We start from the raw sequence: 15,488 nt of genomic DNA, 5'->3' as shown, positions 1-15,488 counted from the left end.
AGCGTTGGAGGTGCACTGTGCGTTGTATGTCTGGGACAGATAGAATTAGTGTCTGATTATTGTTCCCTAATTGATGTACCATATGATGATCTGTTTGCAAGGGGGAATTACTTGTCGCAAGCTTTCCCTCATCAGTCTCTGACTTTTGGTGGTTCTAGTTTACTGAGTTAGTGATTATATTTGGGACTATGGTGCCTTCACTCAGTAAGGGCATCAACGGGCCGGGTATTGAGAACGGTTGTGGCAGTCCATACCTTCAGCACTTATATAGATGTTAACTGTAGTAGCCTGATTGTAGCTGGCACCTTGGCCCCCAGACATGGTCCATTTACTATTGCTGCCTTCCGATAGCATTTCAGTTGATTGATGGCAGTATCCTTCCAAATCAGCCTTAGTATTATTGCGGACTATGGTGGTCATGGCCTTTAAAGAACTTCTGGGTTCCAGCAGTGAGAAGACTCATTTCTGGGAGAAGAAATCCAGGAGTTTATAAATGTTTGCCCATAAACGGCCCACAATCGGGCCGTGATAAAGAGAAGATCTTTGGACGTTTTGTCCAGCCTGTATGTTTTTGGCGCCTTCAATAATACTAACTTTAGTATTACTATCAATAATATCATCAAGTGGCTTATCACTACCCTTCGGGAGTGTCTTTTTAGCCATAGTTTCAGCTGTCTTATTGCCCGCAACAAGCTGAGAGTTCACTTTTAATGTGCTGTTGGGGGGACCTATCTTACTGCCTGGGTGTATTTCAGTGACGTCACTCAGTCCAGAAAAGACCTGGACAACAAATCTATTCATTTCTTCAGCCAATTTATTTTCAATTTAGGCCAGCTAGTTCTCAATGGAACAAAATTACTCTGTAAACTCCCCATACTCCATGATTTTCATGGTTTCAATGGAGGTGTTGCACAGTATTTGTGGAGGGAGTAATGATGAGCAGACAGACACCTTTACATCAGTGCCCACATTCCCAATTCCCCCAACCCTGGCCACAACTTGAGGGTGGGCCAGAAGAACAGTCTGATGGTGTTGTAATTATATGTGCTGTTCTGTGCTGAGTCAATATGCTTTCTGTTTGTTCTAGAGGTTCATCCCTTCAAGACTCCAGATGCTCACGAATAAATATGCCAGAGGAGGCTGATGGTACTTTAGCAGCTAGGGCAGCAATGTAGATAGAATGATGATCATTGCTTAGGCTTTTACTTTGCAGAACCCAGCATAATATGAGTTGGGAAGGTGTGGATGTAGCACTCGCCTCTGCACTCCCCTGTGCATCTTGGAACACCATCAACCAGCAAGACATAGAGTAACAATCAATTGGGGCTGCCTATGAGTCTTAGTCTGTTTCCCGGAGTGCCTGTAAAACATACAATAATGTATTAAGAAACAAATTGCAATCAAATATACAATTACATATTATTGTTCCATAATTACAATAAAAATCGATGTTATGTTTTAATGTTTATAAATTATACACGCAGAAGTATTTCAATTTCCTCCTCATCATCATCACAACTGTTTATTCAGGCTATAAGAAATCCATCAAACTTACAATCAATATACAAAATCCAGAATACAGAGCAATTGATATGCAATTCATTAAAATGTCATAGTAAATAAATTCATAATTTTAATGAATTTTATTTTGATTTCTAATTCAGTCAATTTCCAGCATTCTCCTAATTCATCTTATGCTCTAAAATCCCTTTTACGAAAAATCACAAGACTTAACATTAATGATTTATTTGGCCTTTTACTAATTAGATCCAAAAACATTGCTTGTTAATTGTGGGGATATGGCAAACAAAGCAAGAACAGGTGTCTTTCATAAGAAGCCACATTGCAGATCACTCCATGCACAGGTATTTCAGAATTCCAATTACCTCATTTAATGAACACATTCTACAATCTCTATTATGTTTTTGGAAACCTACTTATCCCTAAGCCATTCCAGCATGTCTAACTGATTAAAATGTATTTTCTTATGATATATATGTCGCTGGCCCTAACTATCTAGAAATTGTTCAATATAATGCTAAGAGGTACATACCCTTGGTGCAGACTTCATGTATGTGTTCATTGTAATCGGCTTACGTATCTCAGATTGGCTAAGACACCAGTCAAAGCTTAGCATTGTACATTGTATGCATTGCCTAAAAGTTACTTCTTTACATTTCTCTGGATCATAATTAATTTCCTTTAGAAGGTCTTCACAGAATTTGATATACTTACAAGTCACAGAAGAGTTCTGCTTTTTATCTACTCAATCATACAGTAGAGATGTTGACTCAGCATTGCATATTTTTGTATTAAAATTCCAACCGATCAAACCAATCCTAATGTTCACTTATTAGCATGTCAATACCATATGAAAGGATAGATACTTTTTCTGTAAATAAACCCAATTTAATGGTTGTAAAATAAAGTCCTTATATTGATCATTAAATGTGCTTGATGATGCCACCATCAATGTAAAAATTACTTTCAATCGGTTCTGTTCCCTCAAACATGATTTCTTGTTGTTCACACTGTATAGCCCAGGAATGTCATTTGTGCAACGTCTTCTAAACAACAGTTCCCTAACTTTCAAATGAAATGATATGGCAGCTTCCTAGTAGTGAACCTCATAATTTGAGTTTTTTCACTGCTAATATCTGGAAAGTTTGCTTTTGCGTATTCTAGTGCCTTACTTAATGACCGCTAGAGCACTATTGGAGAAACATCACGCAATAGTGCATCATCTGCAAGGCCAGACATCCAGCCAGCCAAGGCTTACTGCCCAGCTTAAGTGGAAAATGATTGGCTGCCAGTAATGCCTCTCTCATGTCTGAAATATTTAAGCAATATGCCCCTAGCAGCGGGGGCATTACTGAGTCACGTAATCCTCCGGGGCCCATGCCCCGCTTCGAGGGTCATATTTCTCTTAGTACCCCAGCCCCCAAGACCGGGGTACTAATAGGATTCTTTTCTGTTCCAAAACATTTCGGAACAGGAAAAAAAAAAAGTCCAAGGAAATGGCCACCGGGAAAGGGAAAACAGAGTCCGTTTTCCCTTTCTCTGGTAGCCATCGGGATTGGACACGCTGGGAACAGAAGTGTTCTCAGCACGTTTGCTCCCGAAAAAAAAGAAGAAATTATAAGTGGGGTTGGGAAAAATACACTTACCTGAATTCACGGCGGGGGACGAAGGCGGCCTGCAGCCGTGTGGAGGCTCGGAGTAGGGATGGCCCCACTTCGAGCCCCCTCATTGGCTGAGGGGCTGCTACACCCCTGCCAGGAATCCCTCGGATTCCATTGCTTTGCCCCGGCGAGGGCCAATCAGAATCGCTCTTCCATTCTGATTCTCCATCGCCGGGTACTAAATATAAATATATAGGCTGAAGAGGCAAAGCGCGAACATGCAGCCTTGATTTACCCTTAGTTCAGTTGCCACTTGTGTAGTTAGTGAACCTTACACATCTAAATGCACATGTATAGTAGTTTCCTGATGTAAATAAATGATCACATTTAAAAGACATGTGTCAATTCCCCATGTGTCCAGTTTTTCCCATAGCTCGTTCCTATAACTTAATGAAAAGCTTCTCAGAAATCATAATTTGCAACATTCACTGAGGACTGGCTTTGCATTAGCATCTGTTCTGTAAACAAGTTAAGCAAAGTACCTTTGATCGCTGTGCATCTCCCTTATTCAAAATCCATGTTATATTATACGATTGAAAGACCGTCAATAATGAATCTATGATATCGTTGCAAAGGGAAGGATCTTCCCTTTGCCAGATTTGTGCTCATGCTCAAATACCCTATCGATAAACTTCTCACCAATACAGTCAACACTAGTCTAATTGTGCACCACTAGGTTAGATAACAAATTGTTAACTCTAAGCACATTTTTAAAAGAGATAGGGCCTCATTACGACCCAGGCGGTAAGTTACCGCCTGGGCCGTGACTTTACCACCATGGCGTAAACTATGTTTACGCCATGGTGGTTGGCGGACTTACCCCCCCATTCCGACCTAGGCGGGGCGGTAAGTCCCCAATCCCCATAAACCCTTCCCCATTCCCATTTTTGCCCCATAGGGCATAATGGGAGTGGGGAAGGCGTTAATTACGCCACCGTAAATTACGGTGGCGTAATTAACTCCATGGTCCCTTAGCGCCATGGATTTTAACACCTGCTAAAAGCAGGTGTTAAAAGCACCATGGCGCTAGGGGACCTCGTAATCAGGCGGTAAGGGTCGGCGCTGTTAACGCTGCCGTAAACCCCTTACCGCCTGAGTTGTAATGAGGCCCATATTCTCAAATGCATTAAACCATTAAACCGGCCAATATTCTAGCCCCATACATAGCGTGGCCAGTGCTTTCGACAAGTTGCCAATCTTTTTATATGGTGCCAAAGTGGCCACTGTTCAGACTGCATCATCATCTTCATTTCAGCCTTTGGAATCCAATGCTGGGCAGGTTAAATTTGACACAAACTGAATCCACAGGTGTTGGAGGTTGTGACCAACATCAGTAGCTCGTTTTTACTCGTTTGATGGCCCACCAGCATAACTTTCCCGATGTTGAGGGCCAGGCTCCATGCCTCACGGAAACAAACAAACTCAGATAAATGCTTTTCATCATGGCATTCTCCATTTCCCTATGACTGCACCATCATCTACAAAATTAATGGGAGGGGCTGGGAGTGGGGGTGGGTCAGTGCTTCATCAGAAGCATATGAAGTAAACAAAATGGCAGACAAAGAATACACCTGCCATGTGAAAGAGCAAATGATGTTTTCCTCTAGAGTCTGCCACCGTTAAGAGCAATAGAATGTTGTCTTTTTTCCTACTCAAAAATGCCATTGCCTGGCAAACATCTACAGAGCCAGAACCAAAACTACGGAGAATCCATTAGCAAAAAGAAAATATACCACACTGACTTTGAATTTTGAATAAATATTTTCCTTAAAAACCCTATGATATCTAGCACGTGGTTTATTTGATTCTGCATTATCTCGACCTTGTCAAAAAGAGATTTCGAATTTTTGAGAAAATTAAGTGAAATAGTAGCCCTAAATGTCATTGCAATGTGTGTTAACTCAGCATTAAATAGACTTAATGTGATGTTGCAATAATAGCTTCATGTCCAGGGGCGGCTCGTCCATAATGGGGGAGGGCGCATCGACCCAACAGTCTTGGCCCCCTCTCACCTATTATGGAGGAGCCAGCCCAGTAAAATACAAGCACTCACTCAGCTGTTTGTTTGAGCTGAGGTAGTGCTCTTAACTGTGAAATATAAACTTGTTTCCCTTTCACAGTTACATTTCCCCAGCCACGCAAGCTCAATGAGCCATGCAAGGCTGGGGCCGTTTGCTTCCCCACCCTCACATGGCTCATTGGAAATGCTAGCTGGGGAACTGCATGTCTGTATGTGCAAGGGGGTGCTCCTGTGCCCCCTCGCACATACAGACAGAGCAGGCTGGAGTGGGGCATCTCCGGACCCACGCTCAGGCCTCTTGCATGCATGTGCATGAACCATAAAACATCCTGATTCCTGTTCATGCTTGCAGGGGGATGGAGCACTGGAACCTCCAGACCTGCGGCAGAAGGTATGTTTGTTTATGTTCATTTAAAAAAAAAAAAAAGATGTGTATGGATGCGTGCATGCTTGCATTGTTAAGTTAATGTATGATGATGGATTCTGCTGTGAATGTGAGAGTGCTTTCTGTGTGTATGTTGTGTAAATGGGTGTGTTTGTATGTTCATTTATTTAGTATTTAAATATGTGTATGGATGCATGTATGCTTGTGTTATGAGTGAGTGCATGATGGAGGCTTGTGTTAATGAGACAGAGTGCTTGCAGTGTGTATGTTGTATAAATGTGTGCATTTGTATGTTTAATTATTTAAATATATGTATGGATGCGTGTATGCTTGTGTTTTGAGTGAGTGCATGATGGATTTTCGTGTGAATTAAACAGAGAGTGCTTGCTGCATGTATGTTGTGTAAATGTGTGTGTGTGTATGTATATTATTTAAATATGCGTATGGATGCGTGTATGCTTGTGTTACGAGTGAGTGCATGATGGGTGCTTATGTGAATGAAAGAGTGCTTGCTGAGTGTATTTTGTTTGTGTATGTTTTGTAAATGTGTGTGTTTGTATGTTTATTTATTATTTAAATATGTGTATGGACGCATTTATGCTTGTGTATGTTCTGTAAGTGTATGTGTGTGTGTGTGTGTTTGTGCTGTCTGAGATGATTTTGATGAGTGGGCGTAGGAGGTTTGTACAACAAAGGCATTTTAAAAATGTCTTTGTCGCACAATCCGCCTCCCCACTGGCCAACATCAGTTCTCAGTCTGAGGTGCTGTGGGGCACAGAGGACAGGGATGGTATTTTTTTTACTGGACATCTATGATAGATGTCTAGTAAAACATACGATAGCTGCCCCCCTGGCCACCCAGTGCCTTGAATACACACATAAACCCTTTGATTGAGTGTGTGTGTGTTTGGCAATGTGAGGCTGAGGGAATATGCATGGTATTTTTGTAATGGACATCTATGAGAGATGTCTAGTAAAAAATACCATACCTGCCACCCTGGCCTCCCAGCCAGGACCTTGCATACACATAATAAATTTGATTGTGTCTGTGTGTTTTGCGCTGTGAGGCCCAGCAGACAGGCATGGTATTTTTTTGTTGGTTATCTATGATAGATGTCTAGTAAAAAATACCATCCCTGCATCTGTTCCCCCAGTGCCTGGCATACACACATAGCCACATTGATTGTGTGAATGTGCGAGGAGCTCGGGACCCAGGGAGCAGGTTTGTCATTTTTTTTACTGGGCATCTATGATAGATAGGCTGTAAAAAAAACATGACTTAACCCAGTGGCCCCCAGAGCCTCGCAATCAGACGTAATCACATTCATCATTATTATGATTATGTCTGACTGCAAGGCGCTGGCACACCACGGGGCAGCCATGGCATTTCTTTTACTTTGCATGGTTGATACAGCAAGCATGATGTTATTATGTAGCTAGACTTGCATTTTAATGCAACCAGTCTAGCCATTTATTATTGTGGTATGCCATTTTGTATTGGACATTTTGGTAAAGCAAGCAGGATAAATGTTATTATGAAACAAGACTGGCATTTATTATGCAACCATTCCAGCCATTTCTAACTGAAGCATGACATTTTGTATTAGGCATCTTTGGTAAAAACAAGCATAAGTGATATTATGTAGCTAGACTGGTATTCCAATGCAGCCAGTCTAGTAATTTCCTTTTGTGGTATGACATTTTGTATTGGACTTCTTTGGTAAAGTAAGCATGATAAGTGTTATTACGAAACAAGACTGGCATTTTTTATGCTACCAGTCTAGCCATTTCGTACTGAGGCACGACATTTTATATTGGGAATCTTTGATAAAGCAAGCATGATCAGTGATATTATTCTTAATGTGGCATGACATTTTGTATTAGGCATCTTTGGTAAAACAAGCATAAATGTTATTCTATATTTCTAAATATTTGTTAAGTACCAAAGCCCTTAGGCATCCAGGCGCTGCACATAGACAAAGACAACATGAAACTATGAGATGTAGGAAACAACAACAAAAAACAGGGAAACCCTACCTAGGGAAATAGTCTCGTTTTCAAACTTTTCCTAAAAACAAGATCATTTTTTTCCTTTTGAAAATGTTCATGCAGCTCATTCCAGGCATGAGCAATCAGAATGTGGAAAGATCAACATTTCCCCTGCTTCACTTGAAGCTGGGATAATGAGACCATGTGCGTCAGAAGACTAGAGATTATGAACTGGTTTATGGACTTCCACTTTCTCCTCCAAGTAGGACGGCGCAATTCCAACCAAGCATTTGTGACCCAACTTAAGTATCTTAAACTGGACCCTGGCAAAAACATCTTTTGTAGTTTACCGAGGCATTCCTTGCTTGCCCCGCCTAGCAAGGAATTGCAATAATCAAGTCTGGGTAAAACAATGGCTCGAACTTGCTTCTCAGGTTTTTTCTGAGTTACCAGGGGGGAGATCTGTCTCAGGACCTTGAAATAGTAATTAGAATGTTTAACCAGATAGTTTACATGGGCATCCGTGTTAAGTGATGCCTCCATAAAGATATCTAGGTTTTTAACTTTGTCGACCACAGGAATGCGACCCCCATCTATGCTCAAACTCTTATAACCGGGCTCAGTCTTTCTCTGGCACGTTTAGACCTGTAAACAATTAGTTCTGTTTTATCAGCATTTAAACCTAGCCAATTTGAGGTCATCGGTTGCTAATGAGCTTGTGGGTTTTATTCAGGTTTTCCTGACCAGTTTTGTAATTCTCTCTCAATTCTATGGCTAACTGGAAGTCATCAGCAGTTTTGCAAAGGAAACCCCCAATTTTTCTATTTCGACGCATAATGGTTTGATATAAACATTGAACACAACAGAGATGGGGACAGGCAAGTCCCTGTGGAACTCCACACGAAATTGGAGCAAGGTTAGATGAAGCATCTCCCCAACAGACTCTGGAGTTACAGCAACAAAGAAAATACTATATCCATACTGTGGCTTTCTCTGAAAAGCGGCCTATATGAGTCAGTATATTCAAAAGCCAGTCTAGCTATTATGTAGCTAGACTGGCATTTCAATGCAGCAAGTCTAATCATTTCTTATTGTGATATGACATTTTGCATTGGACATCTTTGGTAAAGTAAGCATAATAGGTGTTATTACAAAAACAAGACTGATATTTTTTATGCTACCAGTCTAGCCATTTCTTACTGAGGCACAACATTTTGTATTGGGCATCTTTGATAAAGTAAGCAGAATCAGTGGCATTATTCTTAATGTGGCATGCCATTTTGTATTAGGCACCTTTGGTGAAACAAGCATAAGTGTTATTCATTATTTCTATATATTTGTTAAGTGCCAAAGCCCTTAGGCATCCAGGTGCTGCACAGAGACAACGACAACATGAAACTATGAGATGTAGGAAACAACAACAAAAAACAGGGAAATTGTTCCCAGGCAAATAGTCTAGTTTTCAAACTTTTCTTAATAACAAGATCATATTTTTCTTTTTGCAAATTTTCAGGCAGCTCATTCCAGGCATGAGCAATTAGAATGGTAAAAGAGCGACCTTTCCCCTGCTTATCTTGAAGTGGGGGATAATGAGACCATGTGTGTCAGAAGACCGGAGGTAATGAACTGGTTTATGCACTTTCAATTTCTCCTCCAAATAGGACAGCGCAATTCCAAATAGGCATTTGTGATCCAAACTTAAGTATCTTAAACTGGACCCAGGCAACAGCATCTTTTGCAGCTTACCCAGGCAGTCCTTGCTTGCCCCGCCTAGCGAGGAATTGCAATAATCAAGTATGGGTAAAACAACGGCTCAAACTAGCTTCTCAGTTATTTTCTGAGTTACCAGGGGGCAGATCTGTCTCATGGCCCTGAAATAGTAATTAGAATGTTTAACCACATAGTTTACATGGGCATCAGTGTTAAGTGATCCTCCATGAAGATACTTAGGGTTTTAACTTTGTCGACCACAGGAATGTGACCTCCATCTATGCTCAAACTCTTATAAGCTGGGCTTGGTCTTTCTCTGGCATGTTTAGACCCGTAGACAATGAGTTCTGTTTTAGCAGCATTTCAACATAGCCAATTTGAGGTCATCCGATCTCTAATGAGCTTGTAGGTTTTAATCAGGTTTTCCTGATCAGTTTTGTAATTCCCACTCAATTCCCTCGATAACTGGAAGCCATCAGCATTTTTGCGAAGAAACCCCCCAATTTTTCTATTTCGATGCATAATGGTTTGATATAAACATTGAACAGAGATGTGGGTAGGCAAGCCCCTTGTGCAACTGCACACAGAATTGGAGCAAGGTCGGATGAGGCATCTTCCCAACAGACTCTGGAGTAACAGCAACGAAGAAAAGACTCTGTCCATACTATGGCTATCTCTGAAAAGCGGCCTATCTGAGTCAGTGTGTTCAACAGCCAGTCTAGCTATTATGTAGCTAGACTGGCATTTCAACGCAGCCAGTTTAGTCATTTTATTTTGTGGTATACCATTTTGGATTGGACATTGCTGGCAAAGCAAGCATGCTAAGAGTTATTATGAAGCAAGACCATCACTTTTATGCACTTAGTCGAGCCATTTCTTATTTATTTATTTTGACATTTGTAAAGCTCACATAACACCTGCCGGCATTTCAATGCAACCAGTTTAGTCATTTCATATTGCGGCATGACATTTTGTATTGGGCATCTTTGATAAAGCAAGCATGATAAGTATTATTATGTAGCTCAAATGGCATTTTTGTACAGCCAGTTTGGACATGTTTTCATACTTTGCCCGGCATTTGTAATGGTAAAGCCAACTGTAGTATGTTCTTATGTGGGGGATACTGCCATATATTGGCAGAACAAACATGAATATGTTTTCCTATAATATAATTAATGGCATTATGCACAAAGCAAACATGAGTATATTCTTATAGTGCAATAACAGAGTATCATGTTACAGTCAGCATGGAAATGTATGGGCACAGCCAGTGTGGAAATGTTTTATAGTGGCACATATTGTGGGAAAAGGCATCACGAAAATGTGTTGGATAAATGCTCTTGTGCAGTGTTGGTGACTTGCATCTATTGGATTTTTATGAGTTCCCTTCGAAACCCAATGCACACTTTAGTCTTTTTACCTAATTTTTCTAAAATCTTTAAAATGCTTCATTTTCATCCTTTTATTTAAAAAAATGTCTCGGGGGCGAGAACCGCCCGAACCCGCCTTGAGTGTTGTGGGCACCCTCGCTTCGCTCGGTCACTCTGGCATATCTGGGACAAATATTTACACCCCTCCATTCACCAGCCACCACTGTTCATGTCCATGAAAAGGATAAATAGACACTGTGATTGTACTATGGGCCTCATTCTGATTTTTGCGTTAATTCAGTGGTAATTCTGCTAAATTGATGCCAAAATCAGTTAGCGCTACTGCCACTTGGTCCTGTACGTTTATCATGGGATCACAAGTGGTCGTAGGATGTTACTAGAACCCATTTCTGGAGTAGCTAGGACTCCATTGAGGTTTTTGGTAGAATTTCCGGGAGTGGTAATTCTATGTTGGTATTCTGCTGCTTTTTGGCTTTCAAGTGGAGGGTATAGCTCCAGAATGATGATGGAGGTAAACCATCCACTTCAAGGCCAAATTTGGGATTTGGTGGGGCAGTAAAAACAGCAGCAATCCTGTTACCTCCCCAACAAGGTGGCGTTAAGGGACTTACTGACACTTTTTTGCCATGCTGACAAACTCGGAATGAGCCCCTATGTGTGGTGAACCTCTCTCAAAACACTTACCTGCAGAAATACTTACCATACCAACACTCTGCATATATAATAATGTTGTCAAATACCCCAACTTTGTCAGAAATGTTGTTCCATCCTTTGAAAGGCAGATTCCAATAGTAGGTCATAGGCTTCACTTACCATGTTTTCGAATAATTTCTGTTTTATTATTTCTGGAAAACCCTGTCACAAAGGTAGCACACATGTCTATTTGTTATCTATGAATAGTTCATCCATAGAAGACAAAATGGCCCCCAGAAAGAGCACACAGAACCCTGGGAGAGTTCCATGCTTAAACCTCTAGATCAGGCATTTCCCAGTGGCATCCTCCCATTCTAGCCATGGTGGTGCAGTCCTCAGTACCGCAGCAACCGTTTCTTCTTTCTTTTTTTGTTGTTATAGGTGTCGGTCTGGCTGCAGTGGTCCTCTCCTTCTGGTTGAACATCTACTACATAGTCATCATCGCCTGGGCTCTCTATTACCTCTTCAACTCCTTCACAGCTGTACGTGTTGGGCTTTATTTCCACATCTGAGAGGGCGCTAACCGGGTAGTGCACACTGACAACAGCTTCTGGTGTGATTAAGCCCACTTTTAAATCCCCCTCGTGTGTATAGAACCGCGTTCGCGTTTCTGACATCACGCAGGGTTCTTGACATTTCAGTCTTCTAAGTGCTACAAGATAAGGGATTTGAGCAATCAGGGAGGCTATTGTGTTGGCACATTTGAAGTGATCTTGTCCTATGGTCTCTGGGTGCTTATCAGTGCCTGCACGTGATGCCACATTGCGGGGTGCATCAGGACAATGGGCCTCATTACGAGGTTGGAGGTAGCCATGGTGCTATTAGCCCCATGGCTACCCCCTTACCGCATTCCGGGTCTGGGTTCTCGGAATAGGGACTTACTGGGTCATTCCAACCTTGGAGGACCCGGTAAATCCCCATTCTAAGAACCATTCCCCATTCCCATTCAAGCCCCCATAGGGCTCAATGGGAATGGGGATGGAGCTAATAACGGGCCCCCTAATAGCGGGCCCGTTATTAGCTCCCTGGGCCCTTAGCGGCTCCCGCTAAGGGACCTCGTCATGCAGCGATAAGGGGTTAACGGCAACAGCACCCTTACCATTGCCGTTAACCCCTTACCACCGACCTCGTAATGAGGCCCAATATGTCAATCCGCCCCTGCCAATGGCAGAGCGGGCAGGCATTGCTATGAACATGTGCCGTCTTGCAGGGTGATTTAAAAAATGTGCAGCTGTTTTCAAATAGCTCAATGGTCACGCCCACCTCTACATATCCTGGCAAGTGGACCATTCTGGGGTAAATCTGCTCTTGAATTCAAATGCACCACAAAAGGAAGTCTGTACCTATACTGTAAAGGATTAGGGGACAGGGTACACTTCAATACATGCTTCAGTCAAGACCATATTCCGCATTGTACAAATCGGCATGGGAATACTGGGGCCAAGCCTCATTTATTTATTTATTTAAATGTTTCTTTGTCTCCCTTGAACATGTACTTTGGGCCTCATTACACGGAAGGCGGTAATGGTTAACGGCCACCGTTAATGGTAACGGTGACCGTTAACCATTACCGCCTTACTACGAGGTCCCCTAGCGGGTTGGTGCTTTAACGCCTGCTTTTTGCAGGCGTTAAAAACCAACCCGCTAAGGGACCTTGGTGCTAATTACGGCACCGCAAAATTGCGGTGCCGTAATTAGCTCCTTCCCCATTCCCATTATGCCCTATGGGGCAAAAATGGGAATGGGGAAGGGAAATGGTGGAAGGGGGAATTACCGCCCCACCAACCTTGGAATAGGGCGGTAATTCCCCTTTCCACCAAGGCGGGTCCGGTAATTTACCGGCATGGTCCAGGGTGCTAATAGCACCCTGGATTACCGCCTTCCGTGTAATGAGGCCTTTGTCTGTGTGTCAGTGTCTAGATAGGAACCTCGTGACTTCTTAGCTATTGTACTTTCTGTGTTTCTCCATAAAGCTAGCAAGAGTTACAAATATCATAAGCATAGTGGGTGAAGAGCATGGCGAGTGCAGGCAGGAAGTAGATCTGCACCCCCACCCTCCTTTGCCCTAACAATGCCTTAGCCCCATGCTCCTCCAGTGTACCCCCTTCAGTTAGTACGCCCCTCCCGATGTCCATGTTGCAGATACAGGTACTTTGCCCTCTCCAGGTTCATCATGGCATTACATATCTGGTGCCACTGATGAGTATTTGGCCTCGCACACCCCTTACTTCCTCTGTTTCTAAAGAGAGAAGAACAAGTTATAGGTGATGCCCATCAATCTTTATGAGACATGCTAATTATCTTTGCCCCCCGTCCCCATCTACATTACTGCATTCTTGCCTTTAAATCGAGTGGCAGGTCAACAACTCTGAGCACAGGAAGAATGGGTAGACCAGAGATAGGTTATGGTGCACTCTTAGACCTAGACCTTGCATGGGAAAAGGATAAATGGAGAAGGAAGCAAAGTGCCACAGAGGGTGAGAGGCAAGGAAAGAGAATGACTCATGTTCGTGACTGTTATTATGTTGATGACGCCAGCATCGTTGTAGTTAAAGAACTCTTTTCAGTTTCTTATATCAACTTTGTGCGCGCACGCTGATTTCTCACACTTATTTTTCATTAGGATCTCCCATGGCAGAGCTGTGACAACAGCTGGAATACGGACAGATGTTTTTCCAACTATTCTCTGAATGATACCACCAACCTGACCAGCTCTGTCGCCGAGTTCTGGGAGTACGTCTTCAGGCCGAGTCAGGTTTCATAACTGCGGGGTCCATTTGCGGGGATGGGGCCAGGGTGGGAGGGTGTCACCGTTTACAATGCCATGGTCTGCCTCTACGCAAAAAACTAATTACTGAAAGTGTCTCACGATAAGAGCAGCAGACTTATTTACTGTTGAGTCGTTGTTGGATCATTGCTTGAAATCTACAGGTTCTCTAGGAAATGGAGAAATACAGATGTTGATGAGGGTTTAGCACATTAGGCCAGAGCGTCTGCAGAGGTATTTCCAAACCCGTTGGTGACTCATGGATCTTACGCGATCTCTAAATGTACATACTTTGAGCCCCTCTCTTGAATGTAGACATTGAAGAATTCATCGAGCCACCCAATACCATAATGTTGCCTGGTTTTCAGAATGACAAACACAATTGCAAAATAATCAATTACTTTTATTAGAGGCAATTTTTTTAAAATTATTTCTTGAGACTATGGTGAACATCTGAGTGGATTTCAGTATCCAGTGACCAGAGGATCCAAGCTTTAGGTCTAGACATAGGACTTTAATGCAAGATGGTTCTGGCTGATGCTCACTTGCTAATGCTTCCACCTGCCTTGAGCTGATTTCTTACAGGTTATTTTTCATACTCCTAAGAAGGGCTTCCTTTTCAGAAGAAATTTCAATCCTCTATCGCATAGTCTTTTATTCTGATCAGATAAGCAATATTGTATGAGAGGAAGGCTCGTGAAAGTAACCGTTCTAATCTATTTGAGTGTTCTTCTGGTTGGGAGACTCACAAAGGGACAAATTAGGATTTATTTGTCAAAGACAATATCTGGGCTCTTTTTGTATTTGTGATTTATTGTGTTTAGCCAAGTGCTTCTGAACCCCTTAAAGGACACATACCAACTAAACTACAAGCGCGCTGAATGCAAGCCCCAAATCTGTGCAAACCTAGCATGTTCAAATTTTGGCAGAGGCCAACTTGCCTTTGATCCTTTCAAAGTTGGTGGAATGAACATCTATTTCTTTTTTTAGTAAAAATTGCAATTAGCAACCATTCTCGGCATGCTCGAATCCTGACAGCCAATATGGATGCAAGACTTCTGGACATTATGCCCCAGTGATGACCAATATTCGAGGAACCCTGACGGTTGTCAGGATCTCTGTGGCCATTCTGGAGGCCTCCTACTCGTCTCCCAGACCCTCACTTTACTTTCTTGGCATTGCTGTTCCTGTACTGTAACTGCTGTCATATATTCTCTGGCCTCTGTGCCCCACTGGGATCACTTATCCCGGGAGGGGCTCTCTGCAACCCCAGACCATTGAATATTATTGTAAGTGGCCCTCTTGGAATGGGTTTACCCTTGTTGGTCCTTCTTGTTCTCTTTTGTGCACC

The 15,488-nt window shown here is 42.4% G+C and overlaps 1 protein-coding gene across 5 annotated transcripts in view; it reads left to right on the top strand.

The window, feature by feature from the left end:
* The window catches only part of LOC138513604 (sodium- and chloride-dependent GABA transporter 1-like), a 619,404-nt gene that overhangs the window by 287,659 nt on the left and 316,257 nt on the right, over positions 1–15,488 (top strand). For all 5 annotated transcript variants that reach the window (XM_069628585.1, XM_069628581.1, XM_069628582.1 and 2 more), the window contains 2 exons: positions 11,752–11,852; positions 13,994–14,103. In XM_069628585.1, the coding sequence (XP_069484686.1) occupies positions 11,752–11,852; positions 13,994–14,103 (211 nt within the window). The remainder of the gene's footprint in view (positions 1–11,751; positions 11,853–13,993; positions 14,104–15,488) is intronic.

The sequence above is a fragment of the Ambystoma mexicanum genome, chromosome 12 (genome assembly GCF_040938575.1).
Source record: "Ambystoma mexicanum isolate Mex_15411 chromosome 12, UKY_AmexF1_1, whole genome shotgun sequence".
Lineage (NCBI taxonomy): Eukaryota > Metazoa > Chordata > Amphibia > Caudata > Ambystomatidae > Ambystoma > Ambystoma mexicanum.
The sequence above is the reverse complement of the archived record's forward strand: the minus strand, read 5'-3'. Positions and strand labels throughout refer to the sequence as shown.